This window comes from Ornithodoros turicata, chromosome 5, assembly GCF_037126465.1.
Source record: "Ornithodoros turicata isolate Travis chromosome 5, ASM3712646v1, whole genome shotgun sequence".
NCBI lineage: Eukaryota > Metazoa > Arthropoda > Arachnida > Ixodida > Argasidae > Ornithodoros > Ornithodoros turicata.
Window position 1 is genome coordinate 4,823,381 of NC_088205.1, and position 27,322 is coordinate 4,850,702.

At 44.4% G+C, this 27,322-nt stretch overlaps 2 protein-coding genes across 4 annotated transcripts in view; one reads left to right on the top strand and one right to left on the bottom strand.

Annotated features, from left to right (window-relative positions):
- Positions 1–27,322, top strand: part of LOC135393817 (nucleobindin-2-like) — a 420,933-nt gene that overhangs the window by 39,947 nt on the left and 353,664 nt on the right. The gene's annotated exons all lie outside the window — the stretch shown is intronic.
- Positions 1–27,322, bottom strand: part of LOC135393816 (cell adhesion molecule Dscam1-like) — a 308,169-nt gene that overhangs the window by 37,737 nt on the left and 243,110 nt on the right. For both annotated transcript variants that reach the window (XM_064624094.1, XM_064624095.1), the window contains exons 4-7: positions 14,258–14,404; positions 9,654–9,771; positions 7,291–7,466; positions 4,065–4,358 (exon numbers count right to left, since the gene is read on the bottom strand). In XM_064624094.1, coding sequence (XP_064480164.1) covers positions 4,065–4,358; positions 7,291–7,466; positions 9,654–9,771; positions 14,258–14,404 — 735 coding nt within the window. The remainder of the gene's footprint in view (positions 1–4,064; positions 4,359–7,290; positions 7,467–9,653; positions 9,772–14,257; positions 14,405–27,322) is intronic.

Genomic DNA, 27,322 nt, shown 5'->3' on the forward strand with positions numbered 1-27,322 from the left:
ACAATCTTTAACAGTAATAAAATCGACAAAACGTTTATATTGATTTTGGTATACCTATTCTGATGATGATGATGACAGCCCGAATCGTCGTCATCAAATTAGAAGTGCTGTTCATGGTTAGACTTTTGTGCCGCTAGTCTAAGTACCTTACGAGGTTACCTGTACAAGGTACATGAAAAATAACTGAGAGAAAGAGAGAGATGAGAAACCAAAATGGGGGTGTCGTAAGTCGCGCCGGTGCTGCGAAATGCGTCAAGACATTTGGTGCGTAGTAACAGATGGCTTTCATGAGTGTCCCTGTAGGTAACCGTCAAGTCGAGCAGGCACTATATTTCACCAAAACTGAAACTTATGGCTGACAAATAAAGCACTGGCTAGCTCAGGCTGAGCGGATCGCAGAATGCAGATAGCCTCTTAAGGCCAGTTCCCACATATAGCAGCGCGATAATATAGCGCTACAAAACATCACGCAAAAACAGCGCTCCCTGTTATCGGACGGTTCACACTTGCAAAGCGGCGCTACAGTACTAAACTTTAGCGGAGGTTCGGTGGTCGTTTCTGGTCGCTCCCATCATAGAGCCACCGGAGTTAGACAGCATGCCGACGAACCAGTTTGATCGACTTACTAAACGAAAAATTAGCAGGCATATCGGATGGGAGACTCGCCGGTTCGGATGCGGTCGCCGTGCCTTGAAGTGCGGAAGCAAAAGAACTCCAGGACTTCCGCGACGTCATCGCTGAAGCAGCTCCTCATTGGTCAACACGAATTGTAGGGCTAACATTAGCGCTGAAAAAGTTGACACGAGCTCAACTGCGGCAAGCGCTAATTTTTAGCGTCTTGGAGCACCGCGAGGAGGAAGATATTGCGCTATTTTGTAGCGCTATATAGCGAATCGCTATATGTCGGAGCATACCTTTACTCACGATACCTTTAAATAACACATGCATGTTTCTCATGCATCTCAAACTGTTTCAACGAATTCGCACGCTATGTATGCTTTCTGAAAGCACACCTGCTTTCAGAGTTGCATTACGAATTAGCGATTGGCATCTTCAGTTAGAATTTTGACAAAACTAGAAATGCCGCGACCGATTCTGTTCCAGTTCCGTAAGATGTCCGTTCGCGTTGAATTGTTTCGCAACACTGACTTCATCACTTCCTACAAATGTCACAATATCAAAGCCTTCCTATCACCCCCACTGTCGTTACACAAAAGAGAACCCCATCCGAGGCCGCTCTCATTACAGGCTCTGCAGGCAACGGTACCTCGTGTTGTTCACCGATATTGGCCAAGTCGACCGCATGATTAGGCACTGAACGAGGGGACCCTGCTCTATTGTTCTCGCTGCCTGATTGGAATCGGTCTCGCGGGGGTCCAGCTCTGGTTGCCCTGTGGCCTTCCACCCTTCTCTTTTCTATCTTATCTCCCCGGCGATGTTTTCGATTTCGCTCTTGGATAATTAGAAGCTCGGATTGCCGGCCTGGGATCCTCTTTGAATCCTATGTGTTCCACGCCTGCGCTAATTGCGAGAAATACCTTTCCGAGAGACCGGTGGGAGGCCTGTCCCGTCCCAGTTGTAATTATCTCACGCTTTTGTTAGCACTGGCCGCACACACTGGCCGCTCTCACGGCACCGGCTAGCATGTGGATGTGACAGGTGGGCCTGTGATTTACGGGGAGCGCTCCATGGCAGGTTTCAGTGTAGGGGACAGTTCCTCCTAAACCGGGAAATAATCCTAGGAGTACTTCCGGTCGGTTCTTGCGTAGTTAACGCCTTGGTTTGTTTGTAGTCGAAAGCCGTTTGTTACAATATATTCTAGTTATGCGAAATTACTCCTGACAAAAGTCAGGCTACAGGAGTAAGGAAAGTTTTGCCCAGAGTACGGAATTACACTAAGTGCCCTTTTTTTTTATTCGACACATATTTTTTATTTACAAACCTGTTAGAGCAACACGGACGCCATCTTGGAAGGCGCGTTATGCGGTCAGGCGAATATCCTGTACAGCAGTGTATGCGACAACCGGACGACTAATTAGCTAAAATTCATTTATTTACTTATTAATTACATATTTTCTGGGAAATGCGAGATAGCAGAATCGAAGCCAGTGAATATTCAAACCCGTCGTCCTTATTAAACACCCATGACAAGCAACGTACCTTGAGATTTAAATTGTCAAATTTCGCTATGCATGTGAGCCGAAACCAGAACTACGCACTTTTCGAGCGCAAAGAGCACGCCACCTTCGACCTCATCTGGGTCAAAGAGCGGTGGTGGTGATAGGGCTTGCCGTTGTCAAAGAGCGGTCTGTCTGGCCAACAGATTAGCGCCTGCTCCAATCAGCTCCATGGCTCAAAAGCACGTGACCCTCACGTGGATTGCCTGCCTTTCTTTCGGCGCTCGAGAAGTGCGTAGTTCTGGTTTCGGATCAGTTGCATAGCGAAATTTGGCAACTTATATCTCAAGGTACGGTCGCTTCTCAGTGTGTTCTTCTCGCTTCTCAGTGTCAGGACGTCCAACTGGCCTCATCACCCGCCTGCCAAGCTTTTGTAAATAAAATCTTTTTTTATAGCAGCTCACAGCTTTTTATAAACAATGTCGCACTAAAAATGCCCTGCATAGTCGAGATATCCCCTTCATTCTACTCGATTTTTTTTTATAAAAGTGGGATACACAAACATTAACGAAATACTCTATACATTTACACACTCATATGCATAAAAACGGTAGTGTATATTTAAAGACTTGACGAAAGATTTAAATACACAAATTTAAACTTTGATAATGTTATAACATAGTTAAAATAATGAAGCGCACTGACACGAATACACATGTCGAACTGTCGCATTTGAATAATAATAATAATTGGGTGTTTACGTCGCGAGACAACTGAGATCATGAGCGACGCCACAGCGGTCGGTCTGTGGATTGCTTTTGCCCACCTGAGGGTTCTTTAACGTGCGATGAAAGCTCATCACACGGCACCCCGTATTTAACGTCCCTCGCGGAAGACGGCGTGTCTGAGCAACTTGTACCCTGCCACCAAGTTGCTGGCGTCCTCGGCCGGGTTCGAACCCGCGATCTCGGGATCAGAAGGCGAACACGCTACCGACTGAGCCACCGAGGCCGTGTCGCATTTGAAGATTCCAAGACACTGCAGTCCCAGGAATGTTGCATGACCCTTTGTCGATCTAATGCGTGCAAAAATCGCCCTTTTGTATTCATAGTTCAGGAATGGGACCTCTTTACGAAGTACGTCGCAATTTTAACCGCATCGGGTGCGTAAAATGTATAAATGTATAGTGACTGTAAACCCGTTAGTGAATGCAAATAAAATAAAACAATATCAGACATCTTGGATTGGACAGGCAGAACGGTTGAAATTCAAACAATTTAGAGAACCTATCTGTTTTTAGAACTGTTCGTTGTTAAAAAGAAGAAAACGTTTAATTGATATAACCTACCGGCCACCTAGAGCAATTTTTTAGTCATTGTGAGGCTCAAGCAAGCAAGCAAGACAGGAATCGTTTTTCTGTCGAGCCGTTCAAAAGAGTTGAGAACACGATATCTCCTCCTACAAGAAACATTCCCGTTGTTTTTGGTTCACATTGGTGACGATGTTAATGTTGATGGTATTATTTCGCCGTCTGTATTGTTTCTCGTAATAGGAAATTTAGGAACGCTTGAAAACGCACACGTCTGCCATTTAGGAGCAGTAAACGATGTATTTTAAGCATCGAAAATCATCGACCAATCCGGTAAGAGCAGGTGATGCTTGAGGCTCGAAGGCGGCAATATTTCAGACAGAAATACGTATCGCCTTTTTACTTTCTTGCCTTAGATGTTTGAAAATAGACCAGAAGCCAGGGAATATGTTACTTTATAGAACGAAGAAAACACGCTGGCTTGCATAGCGATTACAACTTTAGGACATTTTTAGGACACCTTTAACGATACCCTCTGGGAGGGTCTTTCGAATTTCGATTCCCTCGTTTTAAGTTGTGTTAGAAAGTAAATACAGCATGAACGCCTTCTCAAATATCAGCAGTGAGTTTGTAATTACCCCCAACAATAAGCTCCGCCGCTGCCTGTACCGTCCTCGTGGACGAAACAGAACTGCGGATGAAGCACTGGTACATTCCTTGGTCCTGCCGCCGTATGGAGGACAGGTGCAGGACACGACCGCGACCTGGTAGTCTGATGCCGTTTCGTCGCCATTCCATGCTAGCCGTCGACGAAGGGTCCATGGAGTCGCTGTCGAAGTCTTCGTCGAAGATAGAACTGTTGCATCGGAACGCAGCCGAGTGTCCTACCTCCGCGCGTACGTGGGACGGAGATACCTCTGCCCATGGCTTCTCTGAAAGAAAAAAAAAATGCGTTCGATATTAATGTAGCGAGAAATTTGTATTGCCAGTTTTTTTTTTGTTTTTTTTTATGAATATGACATTGAGGTGGGTCTGTCGTCCATCAAGAACTTCTTGCATGACATAAAGAACAATGAAAGATGAAAGTCACTGAAAAGGTTAGCCAGCTGTAGGACTCGAACCTACATCTTCTGGATTGCCGGTCTAGGGCTCTACCAATTAAGCTAAGCTAACACACTTCACCAGCGACTTCCAGGGAGCTGGCTAATCTTTTCAGTGACTTCCATCTTTCATCGTTAATTCCTTGGGCAATTTGAGGCCTTGTATGTATCTGTCCCTTCTATGTTGTTCCAGCCTCAGAACATGAGTTATTCCATATAAAGAACAATTCACGCGTATTTGTGTGCCGGCGACGATTTCTGCGTCGCGTCAGTGGTATTTTCAATCCGCAGCGGCATATGGCTTGAAAACATCTCCATAACATCACTGGACGACCGTTTCGGTCTTACCGACACTTTGTGAGCGGTCTACGGTAGGTAACGTAAGCAACTTGTGGTCGGTGATGAAGTCGAAATGTAAAATACTCCTTGCGTTTAATGTAATGCAATTTATTCTCCACTGAAGGTGGAGTGAAGCATGAGGCAAAAAGCGGGGAAAGGCTTGACTACGACTCACCCCCATTTATGAAATATAGACAAACAATTCAAACGGAAATAGCGACAAAATTTAACAAGTCAATGAGAAGTAGATGAGAAAGAAATAATCAAAAGAAAAAAATGCAAAGGACACTATTTACGTTAGTCACAAAGGCTACAGCAGATGTACCAATAATATTCTATTGGTGCGTCTGGTACCAATTTACATTCAAACCATTCTACAGGGTGTTTGCTCTAACGTGTCCAGAAATTATATTTAAAGCGAGCGATAAAAGTAGCGCTCGTTTCTCTTTTATCGCTCGCTTTAAATGTAATTTCTGGACACGTTAGAGCAAGCACCCTGTATATACGGGATACATGCATGATGTCCCAACTAAATACAGCAAGATCTGAACGAAAACGGAACACTCTTTGCAGGTGAAACAAACCGAATGTTGTTCGCAGTCGATGGTACCTTTTCCGTTGTGCTGTTTAATTAGGTGAGACTAATCAGGTAATTAGCTTAGAATATATTGGCGAAGCCACACTTTGCGTAGCTTCTTTTCTTCGTTTTCCAGCCCGAAACGAAAGCCCGTGAAAGACAAAAAGAGAATAAAGAAAGAAAAGCACGCGATGACGTGCCCTACATTCGCTTCGTGCGGGCACCTTGTCACGTGGGATTAGTTTGTATTTGGATGCCCTTCTATATAGTCAGGAAAAAAAGAAACGCCCACACAAGGCGTAACATGTTTTAAACACCTCGCTCTTGTGTGCACTTATGCAGTGACGTCATGGTTGGTCACGTGACATTGGAAAACATATTGCCGCACCGGAGTCAGAGGAAGAGACTACAAGAGAAAATACACGACGCATGTGACGCATACCCATGTTCTCCTACGTTCTCAAATGTCACGTGGCTCCAAGGCCGGCAAAGGCTGCGCATGACGTCATCTGCAATTTCCTCATTGACACCTCGGCTCTAGTTAGCTAATTAGTCTTCTCAAATTCATTTTCTCTGGCCAATCCATTAGTCTAGTTAGCTGACTAGACTTATGTAACTAAGTAATAAGGGAGTATAAATAACTACCTGCGACTGGAAGGACACGACTGCTAACAACATTGCTCTTGGTTTATTCATGTACAGAGCTCCGCCTTTAAAAAAAAAAACCTTGCTGCGCATTAGTTGAGGTTAGAGACGCGAGGTCGCGCAAAAATGAAACATCGACAGACTGACTCAGGGTCAGAAAAATTTCAAAAAATTTCCAATCCCCGAAATAAAAATGAATTTCTGGCAAAATATAACGGAGAGATGAGACCGAAATATCAGGAACACATATGCCTCGTTGAGCCAAACTTAACTGATCGTCATCGTGATCACCTAACGTTGACAGTGATGTGATGAAGAGAGAAAAAAAAGTGAGTTTGATTATAGAAAAAAAAACAGAAGAAAAGAAAAAAGAAATGGAGATGACACCCAATGTTGACTCTCATCGTGCATGGAATAGTTGAGCTGGAGTGAACTTCCTCTAAAGTATCGTCGTTCGCCGCTGACTCTCTCGCTTTATAACGTGGGAATATCGCTGCCTTGCTCCTAAACTAATAATGCCCATATATTTATTATTTATATTACACTATATTTTTTCTGTAATGTTCAAACTTTTCCAATTAGTGTAAAAATAGGAAATAAAAAACGCGAAAGCAACTTTTTCTTTTTCTTTTTTTCAGTAGCAGCAGTAGTTCAACATTTTCGGAAAATTTGAACCTCTCCCGTACTCCCGTATGTACCCCTCTATGTACTCCTCTATGTACTCCAGTACGTACCGCTCCTTTTCCTTTCGTTTGCGGAAGAATGCGATTTTATCCCCGTGCGTGATGGCTGTGACATAGATGTGCCATTCATTGTGGTTACATATTGCGTACAGCTAAGGACAAAAGTTTACGGAACACGGGTGTCTCATTTCTTCATTGGTTTGACACCCTAGCAGCGAACAGGACCGGACACACCACACTGCGAGGTGCACAGAACAGCCAGTCACGCCTTTCTTATTCGATGTCTTCCCGCCAGCCAGCAGGGGGCCGCCCCGATGAAGGAGGACGCGGGTGACGCACGTCCCAAGCAGTACATCGACACTGCGTCGTTCCTTAATGAAGAGATTGTACTCGCGGGTGGAAAGGTTCACTTTGCTCTATATTACGGGTGATACCGCACACGAAATCGAGTGTTTCATTACCGGCTGCATACGTAAAGAACGCATTGCCTCATAGTTGAAGAAAAGTTGAAAGAACTTACGGCCGACGATGAGCCTGAGGTCAACCTGTGCCTCGCCAAGCTCATTGGAAACGACGCAGACGTAGGTTCCCCCGTCGTCCGCCCTTGGGTTTCGAAACTGCAAAACTCCTCCGCTTTCCCTGAGACGCATACTTGGTTCTAAGGTTGCGAGACGCTGGCCATCACGTTTGAACCACCTGGAATAGATGAACAGAAACGCAGCTCCAGTGTAGGATATAAAAAAACAGCGAAGGACCGGATCTATAGTTCACTTACATACCCCATTCCAAGCCCATAATAACTATTCCATTGTTATGATATTACGAGCACACGACACAAGGGCAGCACTCGGAAGCTACCAGGGGCGGCGGAAAGGGCGTTACAGGGGTTACTGTAGACCCCCTGAATTTGTGAAGGGGGCGCAAAATAACCCATGGAGGTGAGGCGCCAAAGTGCTATCTCAAACCCGTTTCCTGAATTGACCAAAGACGACGAAAACAATAAAGCTTTTAGCGGCAGCGGTGGGGGGTGGAAGAGGGCACCGGTTGAGATCTGGGGTCCCCCTGAATTCAGGAAGTTGCGCCGCCCCTGGGAGCTACTAGTAGCTAACCCAAACTATTTAAGCGCACATAACGTCTCCATTTCCTAATTTGGGTCCGCGACTTGTTTTACATCTGTGGTTGACGTTACGCTAGCTCATATGAGACCAGCCTTAGCAATGAACGATTGCCCTGAAGGCCGCATGTGCTGTGGAGCTTCGCCACTCGTGACCACGTCCAGACCAGTGCGCTGCCGAGCAGGATTAATGGTGTTGCACACAATTCGCACTACATTTGACTAGATGGTCAACGAACGACGATGTCTGCTAGGCTGATCGGACTAGAGTCACTAAATAAGCTACGCTTATTTACGCTTATTAGCGCTTATTAGCTTATTATACGCTTATTAGCTTATTATACGCTTATTAGCTTATTTAGTGACTCTAGATCGGACCTGCTCTGTCGTTCTTTTATACGGGTTGTGACACTTAAATTATTGACACGAGACACTTGAATTATTCTTGTGCCTGTCGCCCTTGAAGAGATACGAGCTCTTGAACAAACCTAGCGTATTGGTCCTCGAAAGCCCGCGATATATACCAGGCGCATTAATTTTGCAACATTCGTGGTACGTCTATGCTGTCTATGCTGCACTGTCTATGCTATCTGTCTTTTTGCTGTAAAGCCTAGATTGCAGGTTCGCAACGATGCGAATGGCCTTTGTTTAGATTTATCTAGCATAATTTCAAACGTTGTGTGTTAGTGTTACAACCCCTTTCAGTTCTAATACAACCGCGTCTTTCGGAGATCATCGTAAAGTATGTTCACGCACTTGATAATTTTTTGTTTTAAATTTGTTATGTGGCATATCGCAGGGCATTTCAGATGGGAACAGCTTATGTGGTAGAAAGCAGCACTTCGTGGCACATGGAAGTGTCACGTGGCAGGTGTATTTTCACTCAATTAACGCTACTGTGAGTTAGAGAGGTTGAAGACTGATTCACATTACTGCGTTTACTGCTACGTACAGCGTCTTACGTATATACCTTCGTTGTATCCGGAAGGATGTTCCGTTGTAACGATTCGCTATTAGCGGACGTAACACGTAACCGAAACCACCAACACTACCCTTTACGTATGCAAAGGCGATATCGTACGATGCACTAAATATCACTACTAATAATTAAATGCGGTGTTGCCGACTCAACGAGCTACTTGCAACTAACCGTGAAAAGCTTAGCAGGAGCAGACTTATGACGCCGTAAAACCTCTTTCTACTATTATATACCTGCGGACAGAATAGCGAAGCTGAAATGATGAACACGTGACACATGACATCATGCAGCTGTGTCTTATGACTGCGATCTCTCTCTGTCAAAACTCGTACCGTGAAAGTGAAATCGTGCCTTCTGGTACAACTTCTTTTTCGTCCTACATTTTTCTATAGTATTTTATAACTCACTCGGAGCGGTGTGTAGCAATAAGGTTTACAGGAAATACTCCTTGTAGCAATGGATGCATTCAAATGGCATGTATAGAAACGTATAAAAAAAAAAGAAGAAAAACGCAAGAGTGGTGCTACGGAAAATCGAGAGCGATGAATCCGATTTGGTTGGAGAGAAACGCTAGCTGCCGAAATGACACTGAAAGCACATTTGTTCCAACTAGAACCGACGCGCTAGATTCCTAAATTGTACCTTTGCTTTTCTATTCAAGTCTGGATTCGAAAGGAGTAAATGCAATTTGCAAACCATCGGCGGAGAGTGAAGTCGAGTGATTGGAGGTATAGCTCGAAGCGGAATTTCATTCTAACCAAGCCAGGTGCGCTTCATTGCAGCCACTTACCTGTAAGTAGGAACGGGAAAACCCTCGGCGATGCACAACAAGTCGGCGGGCTTTCCAGGTTCTGTGAATACGCGATTGGTGCGATGAAGAATGGAGGGCATTTGAGTAGTAAGCGGTTCTGAAAGAGGGCATACGACACGAATGGTGTTAACAACGGCGGTGTTGGCTCTAGAAACAAAGCGAAACATTTGTTCACACGTCCGTACCTTCCAAACTGATGGCAAATTGAAATGAAGATTTTTTTGTTGTGTTTCTCCGTGCATATAAACGTATTAAATTTTATACGAAGCGTAAACCATCGTCGTGTTTGTCGGCTCACCAGTCGGAATCGTCTGTGCATACATCCGAATGTTCACGGTACATATCTCATAAGCGTGTGTGCGGAAACTAAAATTGTTTATGTTGTTGATGCATTGTCTTCAAAATTATTTTCTTCATGAAGAAAAATTTGAGGAGAAAACAAAAAAACGAAACAGCGATATGTGTGATTTTTATCGAAGGCTGGGGTAGATGGTCAGCAGTAGACTAAGTATCGGTAAATATGCTGGATATCACTTATCAGCGGGCCCCCATCTTAAACTTGTCGTTATCTCATAACGTGGCGTTAAATGCATCACTTCGGCCTGTGGTGATGGTGATGGTGGAGGTGAAAGGGCTTGCCGTTGTCGGCCTCACAGAGGTGGGCAACGTCGCGACTGACGCCCTGGGGCAATGTGCGTCCTGGGCCGACTTCTAAGGGAACTGTGCCCACATATGTCTTAAAGCGTCTGAGGGAAAACCCCGAAAAAAACCCAGACAGCACAGCCGGCACCGGGATTCGAACCCGGGTACCTCCCAGTCTCGACGTGACATGACCAGCACGCTAACCACTTCGGCCTGTGGTTCGCAACGAGCTCGCGCGCGAGCCTATCAAAGCGGCGGTGGAGCGCGCGAACTTTAAATATAACGATAACGATCGCGAAATGAAAGTTGAAGATTGAGGCCCAGGTTGGGGCTCATTAGTGGCAGCTCCGATATCTTGGCCGTTGCAGGAACTGTACGGTGGATGATGTCCTACATCCCTGAGGCTCTCTCACGGAAAGACACTCCAAAATTCGCAGCCTCGTCTACTTTCTCCAGGAATCTGGCCTCGCTCAAAGGCTATGAGTACTGCTCGGACTTCTCGCCAACTCTGCAGTGACTGCCCTAGATCTTAACTTTCGGCCGTCATCATTCCTTCATCTGCATTCATTATCATCTTCATTATCACACCATCTCATCTCATTCTGGCTATAGTCGTGACGCAGCCCACATACGTGAGGCCAACAACGGCAAGCCGGTTCTTCGTCACCACCACCATCACCATCACCACCACCTCCGATATTATGCTGAAGGCTGTGAGGTGGCTGGTTCGAACCTTACCAGGCGCGGTGCTGTCTAATGTTTTTCCCTCGTTTGCCTCCAGATAGACGTCGTCATTACATGGCGTCCACTAATTGCTCAGCTAGCGGGCGGAATGCGAGGCTCGCGTTCCTGTATGTGCTTAGTGTTTCCTCAAGCTTTTTTTTTTTTTTTCGAGTGTTCATTTTGTGTTAATTACAGAGTATTTCGTGTTCTTTGCAACCGCTTGTCCTGAAATTAATGCAGATAAGTCTCAAGGTCAAATAACGCGGTCTCTCAGAAACAGATCAATTATATGTATGTGTAACTGAACATTTGTATTTTCCTTTTCTTCTTCTTTTTTTTTTTTTTACAACAGCAATGGGTAGAAAAGTTCCAGCCAGTACTTCACTCTCATAACTTAACAGTCGTACGCTCGCGAGCACAAGACACTCAAACGAGGCCCCCCGAACCACACGATCCATCTGATTTCGATCGTCATTTAAAAATACAAAAAGTATCTCATCAAATTCGAGTAGGCAATTATTTCTTGACGTCCCATCCTTGACTTCATCGCATTTCCTGTCGTCAGCTCTTATCTAAGTCTTCTCCGGCTCTTTCCTTTTTTTTTATTTTTTACCGTTCGGAATATTTATGCCTGAGGCGGTACTCGAGCCTCTTCAACCATTCCTTTTATACCTCCAACCATTAAGGCATTCTTGCAGTCCTTCTAAATGGACAAGAATATATTACGCTCGCCTTCAAAAAGGATAGAAAAAGGAAACGTCATACGAAAAAGCGTAACTTCTTAGCACTGCCACATTTGCTGCTCTGGAATGGAGGGAAACGGAATTGCTATACTAAGAACCCGAAAAGCACCCAAGGTACGGTTTTTGTCTGTTTCGTATCGCTTTTCAGTATTTCGTCTGCGCGAGTCCCTTTTTCTTTATTGCGTCTCTCGCAGCGCTGCTGGCAAGATGGCCGATGTAGAGCCTTCGCAACTTATTATCTCTTCCGTATCATTCTTTCCGATTAAGAAACCAAAGGAAGCAACTTGCATAGAGACGGTTTATGCTAATTTATGCCGGAGCAGTTCGGCAGAATTTGCCTTCTGGCAGCGCTGCTAGTGCGAGCTACACGAAACTTGCTGCTCCGAGTGGTTAGTTTGTTACTTCTGCTAAGTCCGTGAAATAGTAAAGACTTTTAATGCAGGACGACGTTTCCAAACTGCAGCGCCAAGTTCGCCTTGAGATTTGCTGTGTTGTTTTCTGCGTCTGGTGCTGCTTAATCCATAAATAAACTATCCTTATATTGACAAGACCGATCGATAAGGTGCTTCTGAGTATGATATGTTTGACGCTCATGATTGCGCACAGGAAAGAAAACAAGGTAGCAGGCGTAGGATTAACTGTGGGGAAAAAGACAGGTGCAATGACGATGCGAAGTCATAAACGTAAATAACGAAGCCCTGGAAACGGTGCCATTATCTTGGCAACACCTACTGTGATGCCCGTGTACATCGTTGCTGCTCTCGCTGACATAGTACCGCGCGCGCGGGCAACAGACGTAGAAGAAGAGAAATCACGGTAACAGTAAACACATTGACAATACAGGGCGATCAAGGAATGAACGTTACCGACATTTCTGGGTTCAGTGTAATCTTTACACTCTATATGTGCTCGAACCCGGTCGAGCGTTTTCATTTGCTGTGCGCGCAGAAAACGCGTAGGAACGTCGTCTTCGCACCAAGCGCCAGAGACGTGTTTACTTACTGGGTTGTGAATAATTATCTGCGCTGTACGACAAGAATTATTAGCTAGTGCGTGCCTCTGACACGTTCCCACAACTCGAGCCAGCGAGCGCTACCATCTACGCGACCAAGTGGTAGCCAGAACATGAAAGAACTGATGTTCTGAGGCTGGAACAACATAGAAGGGACAAATACATACAAAGTCTCAATTTGCCTAGGAAATTAACGACGAAAGATGAAAGTCACTGAATAGGTGAGCCAGCTGTAGGACTCGAACCCACATCTTCTGGATTGCCGGTCCAGGGCTCTAGCCAGAAAAATAATTCGGGGGCGGGGAGGGGAGGGGGGGTTCTATGGCGACTTTACATGGGGGAGGAGCTGTTTTCTCCTCCCAAATGCACTGACTAACATTTTAAATGACTTCCTTCTTTCGTCGTTCGTTGTTCTTAGGCACTTGATGATTTGTGTGTCTTGTCATTTCTTCTGTGCTCCAGCCTCAGAATATCAATTTCCATAGTGTTCAGCAGATGCCGCTTGCGTCGCCCCCGTTGTGTGAATGTGTGTGTGTGAGTGAGAAAACATGTAAGAGTGAAACTGGAATGAGACAAACAGTGAGTGTATGTGATCTGTCCCTTCAAATGACGCACCCTTGGAATTCGTTGGGGAGGTGTGTTAGCTTAGCTCAACCGCTAGATCGGAAGATGTTGGTGTGACGAACTTTTTCAGTTACTTCCTTCCTTCTTTCATTCTTTCATATCAAATGTGTCTCAGTCGTTGCATCTCAATGTACTACAGAGGTTTTATGTATGGTGTAGCCGTCGCTATCACGAAGATAACTTTAAAAAAGTATCGAAACGCACGAAGGGTTGTTACGTCCAGCACCTTAATAATGGTTCCCAGAATTCACTTTCTGTACTATATTATTACGGGTACCATGTCCCGTGACGTCCACAAAGATGGCGCTGAAAGACTAAGATTCTGAAACAGCATGCAGATCTCGGTTTCTAGTTCGAAACGTGATTAGAATTGTCTAAACAATCCAAATGATGCTCAGGCAGATAGCTGACGCGAGATGCACTGTTCACAAGCACAAGCCACAACCGGAAGTTGTCTAAGGTTCCCAGCGTCAGCGGTTACATGTGGCGCCACACCGTGTCACTCATTTCAGTTAAGCCCTTTCACTGTTCACAAATAGTGAAAGGGTTAAACTCAAATGAGTTAACACTGCACTCGTTATGCATTCGTAATTCTGTGCAATAAGACACTGTGCATCTCCACAAATGCGTGCTGTTACGTCTCTGCTTTTTATACCAGTACTGACTTCCTTAGACTGTTATTTTATTTTCCAAGTTCGATCGGAAGCACGAATAAGATACAAGACAGATTATTAGTCACCCTTTTCTTATCCAATTGCTCTTCCTTCATTTGTTCTTTCTTGTTTTGTCATTTTTTTGTGATTCTAAATTGGTAAAAACAAATAAACAGCGTGTCTTACCTCTTAGCAGGAGCCGCACGAAGTTTAAGCTCGTCTTCTTCCTTCGTGTGAGCGTATTTTCAGTGTGACAGCGGTAGCGACGGAGTTCGTCAGCGTCACGGGCTTCCCGGATGTACAGCAGACCGTCCGTCGTCATGACGTAACTATCTGCATAAGCAAAGCGTGGATAAGACACACTTAAGAGCGTTACTGTGCATTGTGTAAGCAGAGACTCTTACGACAAATAGCGCGTGCCTGAATAATGGACACTGTTCATCGTAGTAATCGGAGCGGGAGGCTCCGTCGAGGGCACACATGTGCTCTGTATGGTGTTGCAAACTAACGTCCAAATACAATGCGGTTTGTTTTTATTGCAAGGTATTGGTAGGCACAAATTTTTTAAGTATACCACAACAATTCAGCTGATCCAGGACTGTTACCGTTCCTATCTTTTTTGTTTTTGTTCTAATAAATATATCCACCCCACCCCCACCCCAGGGCTTTCAATAGCTCTTGTTTGCCTCCCGGCTATCATCCAGCTGAAGTGGCCGGGACCACTCAAGGCTTGGCTTGGCCTAGCCGTCAAACCTTGGCTCATCAGCTTGGCTTGGCTCATTGTAGCCATTTTGCTTCAGTCATATGGTGCCCTTGTTCGGAGGACGTTTTTCTTTTTTCCCTGCCGTATTACCACGCGTGGTAGCATACTCTCAAATGTGTTCCAATTCGTAACGTAGAAGAAAAAAAAAAACATAGGTCTATTTACCAGTCGGATACAAGTTTCGGTAAAGCGCTCTGATTTTGTGTTTCATCAGTCGAAGGCTCTGCACGGCGGCGCATGGATTTAATCTTAACTGAGCGCCTTATTCCTTCTTCCTTGCCTTCGGTCTTACACCACGAGTTAGTTGTGCAATCAGAACACCCTTTTTGTACCTATATCTAATAGAGCCATAGTCTTCCGGTCATGTTATGCAAGAAACGCGTAGTGCCTCGGTAGCCAGAGAACGACGTGAAGAATACAGAGCCGGCGAGCCAGAGTGCGCGCAGCGCATATACTCGGGGAATTAGAAACTCTAGCATATCATAGCGTTCTGCCATCACTGTCAAATCATACTCTAGTTCATCTGTAAATTCCAAAGTTCCTCCTTGATAGCTCATTCTCTCGCACGAGGATTTCCTCACTAGTTAACAACGAAACGAGAATAAATGCGAGTGGTGAGAATTTTTGCACTCAGTTGTCTTGCAGTGCGCAGGTCAGTTAGCAATTCTGTGGATCTGTCATGCAATTTTCCCCTCAAGCTGCCCGTCATGCCCCTGCTAATATACTCCACCTCCATTCGTGTACTCCATCACTCAATAACCACTTTACGAGCTGCACCAATGACGAGAAACTTTCCGCTCTGACGTCCATTCAACGCGACATGTCACCAGACAGACGTAAGTGGAAACTGTAATCATCCTTCTCGACACCCGAGCACCTTGCCACCCTTGCCACTCATTCGTAAAAGAACATCTCGTGAAGAAACGAGCTCTTTCTCCCCATTCCTACATTGGAGCTTCCTTTCAGCCGAGTCAGATAGTATATATACATCATGCATGCAGTGTACATTCTCGGTGTCCCACGACTTATGCGTCTTGCCTTCCTTCCTTTTTTTCCCCGCTGGCCGTTATAAGGCGTTATGAGCGCGCGTCCGCTGGCCGGATGTGTTCTGGGCCAGATTTATAAGGTTATAGCAGGTTTTATGTGCAGGAAGCTCGCCGTCTGGGGTCCGCTGGTCGCTATGGGGGTTGTTGATGTAATAGAGTCGTGGAATGTGGCCGTGGGTGTGCGTATGTGCGTCCCCGAGGGCTCATGTGTGTGTCGGGAAGGGAAAGGAAATGGGGAAAGAGTGAAGGAAGGAAGGAAGGAAGGGCGGCGATTTATTCAAAGCGTGGTATAGCGCTGCGGTCAGAACATGTCGCCTCAAGAATTCGATGTCGTAAACTGACAGAGGCAGGAATGAAAAGTGTGGTTGGGAAAGGAGACTTCATCGGGCGTGCTGCAGTGACAGTTTTTTTTTTTTTTTTGGGGGGGGGGGACATTGTTCATGTGAGTAAAAGTGTTTTGTATTGCTTACATCGATGCAAGTTACGCCGTAAAACATTGTAGAGAAGAAAAGGAATAAACGAATAGAATCTGTGGCTTCGAAAGCCTGGCGTTCTCGAAGTCATTGACGTGATGGGTGTCGCGCTGGGCGGTTCGTGCTTAGTCAGAGTGCGCGGCAGCTAATTGTTTAGGCGAATCAATCTGCTTTGGCATGAAAGTACAGTAGGGTGTGAAATATTCGGGGAAAGGTGGGTTTGTTTTTTCTTGTGTCCTTGCAGGCGTCCGCATGTGTTCCACACAGAGGGCGTTATCTGCTGTATGGGTTCCGGACCACTGTGAAGCTGTGGTGATACATTTTTGTCTGTGCCTCCACAACTCAGTGGTGAACTAAATTTAATTTTAAAAGCAAAAGAAAATGTTTCCACAAGCGAAATCATTAGAATCACCTACACTGAAACAGAGATTATTGCGCTCGCGTCGAGCTTTTGCGTTGGGCTAAACTCAGAAACTCTACGCAGATCTTAGGGCTTACACAGATGGCACCTCATAGCATCGTCGTATTGTATTTGTTCAATATGTTATTGTTGTAGCTAGAGATATGCGAGACCAGAACACAAATGCACTACGTGCATTATGCTAATGCTTGTTGTGCAGTTGGTTTTCTCCTAGCGATCAATCATTAACCACTGCACGATATATTTCAAGATAACGCGTAGATGTTTATTATTATTATTATTTCACATGAAAGTTTGGCACGCTTGGTGAATATGAGATGGATGACCCAGTGGAAATATTCCCTAGTGGTGATGATGAGCGCTGATATAACCACTTATTCTAAGTGCACTACGCGACTGATGCGTACACCTGAGTGTATTGTCGATATTACGCACTCTTATTGTGACGCATTCTGGAGCAGTTTTCATACGAGTACATTCTGTTCTCGCAAAGAAACGTACCAGGACGACGAGTCAAGGCACATGTACGAACAAGCTACCATGAAAGCTACTTCTCCACAACAACAACAACAGATAAATAGTGACTATGATGCGGGGCGAATCATCGCTGGGGAGCAGTGCCCGACTTCGTTACATGCGAAACACTAAAACAGCAACAACAACTTGACCTAACCTAACCCAACCCAACCTAACCTAACCTAACCTAACCTAACAAGGTTAGAATCCGTGCGGGTTGGTGATGCATTCTAAAATCCTTAAGACCTGAGAGCAGAGGAAGACAATAAAATACAAACACTAGACAACACACGCTCTGTCTGCCAACCAAAAAAACATTTTTTTTCCTTGGTTGGCTGTGAGTGCGTGTGTTGTCTCGTATTTGTCTCTTATTGTCTTCCCCTGCACGCAGTGTTGACGATTTTGTAACGACTTTATCACATGCTGATTGGGGAGTTTCATCCCCAGGGGCGATACTTTACCCCATTGCTGGTGGTGATGTGGGGAATGAAATAATGAGCCCCTTCACAATAAGGATCGAAATCCTATGGTGTGCAAAGCCTGAGAAGGAGGACAGAGTGCGAAACATTAGATGTGAGATAATGAGAATGAAAGCTATGTACAAGTCGTTTATCTCGCCACGTTCCGTACTCTACGGTACTCTACGGTACTCTACGGTACTCTACGGTACTCTACGGTACTCAACGGTACCGTACTCTATTTAATCCCGTGGGCGCTTGCCACGCGAGACGGGTAAGGAATCCACAGATGGAAGTGTCACCGAAAACTTTTCGGCCTTGCCACTGCGTACCTGGTATTAAGGGCGCAGGGCTATCATTACAGAGTTAAATTTTCCGCTCGACTGACACTTTCCCTGGACGTGTAGAATTACTCTCCACGTTATACTTTTTCTTAGTCCTTTATTCGTTGTCCGTCTTCTTACTTCGCACTATCGAGGCATCGATCGAAACTGCCACACGGTTCATCAGCAGTTAGAAACAGAGCTCTCAGATGTTGCATTTCACTTTGCAAGAGAAGAGATGTGTACAAACTGTTGCCACAGCTTCATATTCCTTGATTTTTCATCTACTGCAGCGGAAAAGGATCTTGCACGTTAAAACGTTTCGTTTAGACATGCTGTTCAGCTACTACACCGAGGCTTCGCGTAAAGACGTAGGGACACCTTGCGGACATCTCAGTATTGCGAAAATAAAGAACCAGTGAGGACACGTAAAACGTTGACTTTTGTGGATGCCCACCATTGTGTACGTTAATCGTCTTCTACCTGGATCCGTTCTTCTATCACTAAAGAGCCAAGTGGTGGAACGGCCCGAATAATTGACGGACTCTAATTTATAAGTCTTCTCTGCAAGCGTAGCGCCTTTTATATCATGTTATTTCCTCTGGACGTTTTAATAATTGAAGCGGCGTGACTTATGGTGGAGCCGGATTAATCCAGTTTTAATACTTTTGTTCTCAGGCTCTGGTACCTCGCGCACTTTTTGTCATTTGTCTCCAGTCGGCTAGGTATGCATGGGGAGGCACGAAAGAATGGAAAAATGCTTCCGTCGTAGATGCAAGATTTATGGATGGAAGACAGGCGTGCGGGGGTCGCCGTGATTTATGAATATGTGGAGGTCCCGAATCCATCTTTCCGTGAGGAAAAGAAAGGGAAGGGAGCCCACGTGCTTGCCGTGTGTGGAGGTTGTTGAAACTTTCCGGAAACTTGGGTTTCGAGTAATGTCGCTCGATCTCAATATGTGTTTTGTGCCGAAAGGAACTGGACGTCGATTTATGATTTGTGTTGTTTCTCTGTGCAGTATCAAACAAGCGTAGATTGCGAGAATGCGGCTGTACAAAAATGAAATGCTCGCAGACGTTCATAGCCAAAGAGCTACCTTCCTTTTCAGTTCATTCGTACGTATTTTCTTTCCTGCATACACATGGCACGTTATGCAATGCACCTGAACATTCCACGCGTATATGCTTTGAACAAAGGTTGCTCCAACGTCGTACTTTGTTATTTCGTAGACTGAACTTGTTGGAACGGTTGGCGGTTGGAACGGAGTTTTAGAAACTCAAAACAAAGCTGCAAAACAATTTCGATGTTTTCCTCGCAAAAATCATCTGGTTGGCTAGTGTGCGACTGGGGAGCGTAATTCAACGCGCACGCGCAGAGTTAAAAAAAACGCAGTGGCAACAGTTTGCCTCCAGTGCGGTGTCATGTCTTCTAACAAATTTTGTTCTCACGCGTTCCCTGTTACACAACTTTGTGTATTTGGGCAGCACTGCGAAATGAACTGATTCTGGTTAGAATCTGCTCTGGTGTTTCCTCTGCTGCGGTACACATAATGAAATGTCAGATGAATGAAACTGTTGGAAGAATATGTCAAGATCGATTTTAAGAGCTTCAACTCTGAGCGCCTGCACAAATTCTGCTCCGAAGTGGTAAATGCACAAAGTTGAAACTGACGAAGGCTGCTACGGGCAAAAAATGACATCCTTCTAGGAATCATCATCATCAACAACAACAAATAAATCGTGACTATAACATGGGGTCATTTATCGCTAAAGAGCAGTACACTACCAACAACTCAACTGAGCACACAGCAATTACGAAATTTCGAACGCGTTCCCCATAAGACTTGATTTCCCCATTGGAGTAATCATCAAGAGGAGGTTATACTAGCTGCTTCGGATATTACCACCGCCACCATGAATAGGACGTTATAGCACTGTACTTCGATGCGACCATATCCTCTAGAAGTATTTGAATCTTTGTGGGTCACACGAACGAACAGCTGGAATGTCTCGTTGGCAATAAAAATCCTTACCATCGGGAAGTGCTCGGTGTGTACTGTATGCGGGATGATCGTTTCCTATAGAACGTTCCACGTGTTATATTTGCAATGCAACAGAAACAGAAACAGAAAATAGCACGTGCATAGCGAAAGGACATGCTAAAGCTAGTCTGATATTTCCCTGAATGCAGTCTGACCTCGATTTATATGAGCAGTTAACGTCCCTAGAAAAACCGTTCATAAAGCCAGGGCTCGCTGCACAACCACCTTTCGTCTGTATCTTCTTTATAGAGGGAAAGGATATGAATAACCTTCAGTCAAAAAGGCCGTAACTTTAAGTCAGGCATGAGGGCATTCTTAAAGTTTAATGAGGATCGAGACCCAGCTTAAAGAGAAACGACGAAATGCAGAAGGAGCACCGGTCAAATGTAGCTGACACAAACGTATACTAGGCGTATCGAAATTTATCAATGAATGAAATGAACTGGAAAATGAACTGGATGAACTATGAAAATGAACTGGATCCACGAAACGCGTACGAAGATAGTCAGGTAGACACACAAACGGTCTACCAGTAGTTCATCCAGAACCGCAAGCACGGTGGGGGTGGGGGTAGGTCTTTATTACAGTTATATTGTAACAGGAGTTCACAGGAAAAAACGTTTGAGGTTCTTAAGAGAGGAATAGCAGTGAGGGATCACAGACGAACTCAGAATGAAGACGGAATGATAGACGATGAACCACTGCACTTTCAACAAATATTTATTTTCAACGGCCTTTGTCTTTACATACCAGCACAATAGTTTTGATAAGCGTGGGGAATATCAAGCTGCGTCACGACGTGTATGACCGGTACCCTCCGAAAAGTTGTGAACTTTCTCAATAATAGATGGAAGCCCTACTTACACAATAGACCTCTACCTGTTTGTAAACAAATGACGTCATGGTGTTCGACAGCGCCACGAATTTGGTAGAGTTGAACTATGTTCCAAGCTAGTGGCGAACAAGAACGCGCCCGAAAGCCACGGTCTTGAGGGGATTACGATGGTCTCTCAAAGGCACGCGACCTTCGGTCCTACTTTTCTTTCAATAGGAGGCAGCGAACAACTGCCAATTCGTGGAACCCAGCTCTCCAGTTCCGATCTGTTTCAGTTTCGGTCTGTCTACCAACGTCATGATGACGTTTGTCGGGTTGATGTTTATTATCACCCAACTTATTTGCTGTCTGGCTTCTCCAAATAGCAATTCCCCGTCGCCTTTACAAGTCTTACAAAAATTTCGTTTTCTTTTTTTTTCTTTTTTTATTTCAAAGGTTCACACGTGCACTGCGTCAAGTGACTTGACGCAATGCACGTGTGAACCACTTGATTGCGCGTGGCTTCCTCTTCGCTCTTCTTCGTCGACATCTGGGAAGGGGAACGTAAATGGATATGCATTTAATGGACGTGGGGATTGTTAGCAGTGTGTAAGTAGAAAACATCGACGCGAAATTATTTTTTCTAGCGCGATGTAAAATATCGGTCGACCGTTGTATGAACCGTATATTTTAGGTTGGTTTTATTCTTTTTGTTTCTTTTTGCTGGCTTGATATCAAGATCGAGATCACGATTTTTATTCCCCTTCCTTTGCATTACACGACACGTCTACACTTTGACGTGAGTGACAGAAGCAGGAGGCCAGCTGCGACGTTCCGCAGATCAACGAGAAAAACAAGCCTCATACGCGCATCCTGTTTCAACTTTAAAAGTAACATGACAAATAACAGGCGCACCTTCGTGGACGTCGCAAGGTTGTACGCAAAGTTGTATTGCAAAAATAAAGGCAGCTGTGCTTACACTGTTTTGAGAGAGAGAGTCCAGGCCCCGTTTGTCTGCAATCGTCAAGAGCTCGACGCGCCTGTAAAGGGTACTCCACCGCATAAAGAGCCTTAGAGAGGCAAAGTATGCTTTACAGTTTTTGTTTGATTTCGCGTTACGCCGCGAAACTATGAGCGGCGTACAGACGTGAACAGATGGAGAGAGGAGTGCAGGAAGGAGTGGGAGACAAGGGGAGTTAGTGTGCGTCCTGGGCCGACTTCAGAGGGAACTGGGCCGACATCCGTCTGGAAAGTCAGCCGGAAAACCTATAGAAAACCTCAAACAGCACAGACGGCGATGGGATTCGAACCCACCACCTACAGCAATACCCGGCATTTTTGTTGTGTCGCTCCGTCCAAAAATGGAACTTGGTGAAACCTATGCCTCCGTCGCTTCCGAAGGGGCTTGCGTCGGTTCGCACGCTGACGGATGCATTGGAACGTTATAGAGCGGGCCGGGATTTATTTTACATATTTTAGTTCCCGCTAAATAAGTCAAAGTGCCAGTGGTATTTACGCGGGTGTCACCTTAAATACCTTACGCGTCACTTGAAATGACACCTAGGTGTGGAAGACGTTGTTCGCCTTTCATGATTGAGCGAATCTCTATTAAATGAATGCGTAAGTGACATGCTTTGAAGCATTGAGTCTGTATGTCGTCTGTAAGTGCCTTTTCTTCAACTGCCCCCATTCAATGGGATTCTTGTGTACCCTTCCTAACAATTAATGTGACTGGGAATGTGTAACAGTCGGGACTGTTGATTTTGGTGCTATGTTGTGTAATTATAATCAGTCTTCGATTACTTTCGGATTATTTTATTTACAGTATGTTAATATTGTCTGTATTCTCTTTTCTATCGGTGTGTCGTTCATCTTTTTTTTGTTTCCTTTGTGCGAGAGGCAAGCATAACGATTTGCTTCACTAACTTTCGCAAACAAGGCTTATACCTGTTTCATCACGCCAGCAAAATCTATGGGTTCATACCACTATGTCTTTATACCCCATCTCCTTCTTCGCATATTTGTTTATTGGTACTGATTTGTTGTCTGAGCACTTGGCTTTCAGTTAAACTTTACAAACGGATGTGAGTGTGGTTCTGTATACCCTACTCCTTCTTGTTGAACCCTCACAACCTGTTCGCGTCTGTTCCTTTACTCATAGCCACAGTTGCAACGCCGTGATAACGCGTGATAAAAAAAAAATACGGGACGGTTACGATTGCGTAACGCGAATTTCAGCGGCAGCTGTTGTGTGTGCATGTTCACACTTTTATATATGACACTGATATGTGGGCACAGCTACTTTAGAGTGACGAGTACTGCCTCGTGATCTGTGAATTGAGCGGTGATGTGTAGAGCTGGGGTTAGCGGGACAAAAATATTACTAAAAAATATTATTAAAATGCGGGACAGGAAACTTTGAAAAATCGCGACATTTTCCGGGACAACGTACCCATCTCTGAGTATGTCAAAACTGCTTTTATTAGCTCTAAATTATTTTAACTTGTTTTACATCACCGAAACCGACAGTCAACAAACAGAAGAAGAAAGAAGGAGACAGAGAAGGAGAATAGAAGAAGCGGAGGAGGGGGGGATATATTTATTAGACGAAAAGGAAAAAAAACGGGGGAAGGTCAGCCAAACGGGACGTCGGCTTGCTATTCCGGAAAGAAAGAAATAAGAAAGAAATAAAAAGAAAAGAGAAGAATTAAAGAAAGAAAGAAATAAGAAGGAATACGAAATAAATAAATTAGAGGAATACGAAATAAATAAATTAGAAGGATTACGAAATAAATAAAGAAAATTAAGAAATAAGAAATAAATAAAAAGAAAAAGAATCAGGAAATAAAGGATAAACTAACAAAGGATGAAAGAAGGATGAGGTACACAAAGATGACAACAACAAAAAAAGTGACTAACAAACAGTGAAAGAATGATGAGATGGGTCACAGAAGAAGCGGAGGGTTTTGTGATACAACCACAGCGATTTCCCGACAACTTTCCGTTAACCGCTACCGCTGCAAAAGAAAGGAAGTAAAGATTGCAAATGCTGCGTTGTATGCAGCAGCGCAGCGCGGGACATAGGGTTCCCCCCCACACGATCTGCGATTCTCCGACGAAAATGATCAAGCCAAGAGCTCAACGTAACTCAATTAGAAAGGCCGCGTAAAACGCTCCCCACCACAGTTACAGCTGTTCGGTTACTTTAGTTTCTTCACTCACATCCGTTTCCTATTCAACGTGACCGCTCCAATATAGCGCATCTAAATTCCACGTCGTTCCTAATGATATTGTAAAGCCAAACTCTAAATCCCCCAGACAAATCTTCCTGCGTGTTTAACTGAGTTTCAAAGGGGGAAAAAAAAACGCGACTGCCGTGTGTGTACCTCTTTCTTTTTCTCATTTGCTTGCACGATGTTTTTTTTTTTCTTTCTTTCTTTTCTGCACATCCAATGTAAGCATACTCTTTGTAAACATGCTCTTCCATGCGTGCTCTGAGCTCCGCACGTGTCCTTTCTTAGCCCAAGAGATTTTCTAATCTTTCGCGCTGCGAAACGGAATTGTCGCCCTCGTTCAATTTGTGTCGCTTAGCTTAGGGAAGCAATTCTGAAAGACCAAGCAAGTTGCAAGGAGCTTTACTTGCTTCTGCTGCTTGCTTTACTTGCTCCGCTTCTGCTTCTTTTCCTTGCTGCCTAAATGCAGTCCTCTTTCTGCGTTTTCTGCCTTCGTTGTGCTTTGAATTGCAGATGTGCAATCGGAAGCTACGCCCAGGACGATTCTGAATGCGTGCCGTTCATAAGCCGTTTAGGAAGGGCAGATTACAAGCAGATCATCCAGACAACGCGTGGACTAGCATGATCGCGGTTTGTTTGAATTTTCAGTTTGAATAATTTTCGTTGCACTGTCCCTTTGCAACCGCACTTTTTTTTTTTTTTCTGTGTAGCCTTGCGAATCTGGTACTGCTATTATGAAATCGCTGACCGCCTGCCCTTTAACGTGTCGATTACCATTTGTGAGCGCCTGGACGAAGTCTGTCATTTGAGTGGCGTCTTCTGTCTTTTATGCAGAAGCTCGTAGTCATCTAGAAAGGTTATTTTTAGCGACTTGTTGTTATTTATTTTCTTCAACAGTAAATCTGTCATGCTCTTTCAAAACATTCAATCTCTCCCTATTAGTTTTTTCGTCAGCATCAACATCAGTTCCTTTTTTTTTCTAATCCCGAGTCGAATATTTGGTTTAGGGTATATTTGGTATCCTTAGAGATACTTACAAGCATCTAGATATATAAATGCATCATCTACATCTGTCACCGCTCAAATAATAACGGCGAAACAATAAGCAGTCGTATGAACACGTTAATGAATGGAAGGAAAACCACTATTTTGTATCGTAATTTTACAATGCTTATTTTTATCACGGGTTACTTATAAGTCAGGACATACTATTATATTTACAATGCATTTTTCTAGTAATGATAGAGAATCACAATGTATCATAGCAGCCAAACTATGAAATGGGCCCCGGAAGACATCTGTTCGTAATAGAAATAGCTAAACAGGAAAAATTGCGGCACCGGATGTCTTCGACATTAATTGGAATTCATGTCCGAGGAACGCATTTTGTTTATCTGTTTGAACACTGATATTCAGCTCATGCAGGAGTCAGAGAAGTTTCTCAATTTGTTAGTGCCCTCAACAGGACTCGTTGAAACCAGGTAACAGTGAAGAGTTGTAAAAGTAAAATTTCATAACGTTATCCCGGTAGGATCACGAAAGGTTGGGAACAACAATAAATGATAAAACAGGTTGCAAAATGAAAGCGGAAGAAGTTACGTCTTTTATATCGAGTGTCGACGAACAGTGCACCCATATGCACACGTATGAAATTACTTAGAAAATCTAGTAAATCAGGTGTCGTTTACAAACATCGCATATACGTGCAGCGCAGATACTTTACGTAGCTCTAGCCGCAGCCCCACCACCTCAATTATATTGAAAGAATAAATATGCATACCAACCAATCTACAAAAACCTGAGCTACGATATTAACACCGGGTTCCTTTCAAGCACTAATAATATCACGAATCGCAGCGATAAGCGGTATTTATAAAATAAAGAGTTCCCCATCGTAACGTTAAAACTTACTTGCGCAAACTACCATATTTAGAAAGGAAGAGAAAAACGGTGCGCCCTTTTAAAACAGATATCTGGGGCATTCGAGCGAAGAGCGAAGATTTCACAAAAGATAACCATAATCAATATCCCCTCTCCAGTTGTTCTGTTTGTTCCTGCCCGCAGCGAGGCTTGGAAGGGGGCACGGTAAAATTCCACGTATTTCTGGAGGACGCAATCAATAACGTTTCCCTCTGTTTTGTGTGCTTTTTACGAAAACATAAATTGCACCGGTTCATCATACCAAGGTACGTGATTGTGCTTATTATGTCCGACATTAAAAAAGAGACACAGCGAGGAAAATAGATGTTCGTGCTGCCTGAGTACGTGTCATTATTCATCCGAGCCTTGTTTACGAAGGAGGCAGCCAGCCTTCTTCATCGCCGCTCTTAAACGGCAAGATGTGGACAACAAGGTGTTCCCCATGTCGCGTCGGGGCGCGCCGGGTCTCCGACGCTTACTTGATACGTTGATGTTGTTATGAAAGGAATGAAAATCGGGAAGGATGAAGGATTGATGAACGACTACTTTTGTAAGGATAATTTCCTCACAAAACGTAATTAACACCGTAAAAACACACAGGAAGCTTGTCGCATTGTTAGAATAAAATAAGAGTACTCTCTAAAAAAAAAGAGTAATATTAGCTCCGTTTGAGGACTAGCTGTATTGCCACAACGATTAGTACCATTCACGACAATATCAACGGAAGTTTATGAGGAGTATAGGAAGTATTTGCGGCGCCGACGAGTAAATTTCTGCGTTAGGGGACCAAAATGGGCAGTAATTAAAGTCAAGGGTGCTACAAGCTGAAATTGGTCCCCAATTTACTCCTTTCTTCCCTTCGAGTGTATACATGACATTCTCCGGTAAATATAAACAAGTCCCCGTCACAACTTCCGGTGCCACGAAAACTTCCGGTCCTTCCGCGACTAAGGACGCTCGGAACCATCCGCCATGCTGAATTATATCCTTCGCTTACCTGATTTGCCGAAGACGGGAGGCGTACTCCTTTTTGTGGCCACTTGAATTGCCACAAAAAGGAGAGACGACCCCCTCTCTCTTCTCATATCAGAAGCGTATCAATCGGCGCAGTGGTTAGCGCGGAGCGTGTTTGCAGTGAAACCGTACGCCATTTTGGCACCAAGCTGGAAGCAGTGAAAACTGCATGTATAGCTGTGATATTCTGCGTTCCCTGGACCTTCTATATACTTCGAAGTGTTTCAGG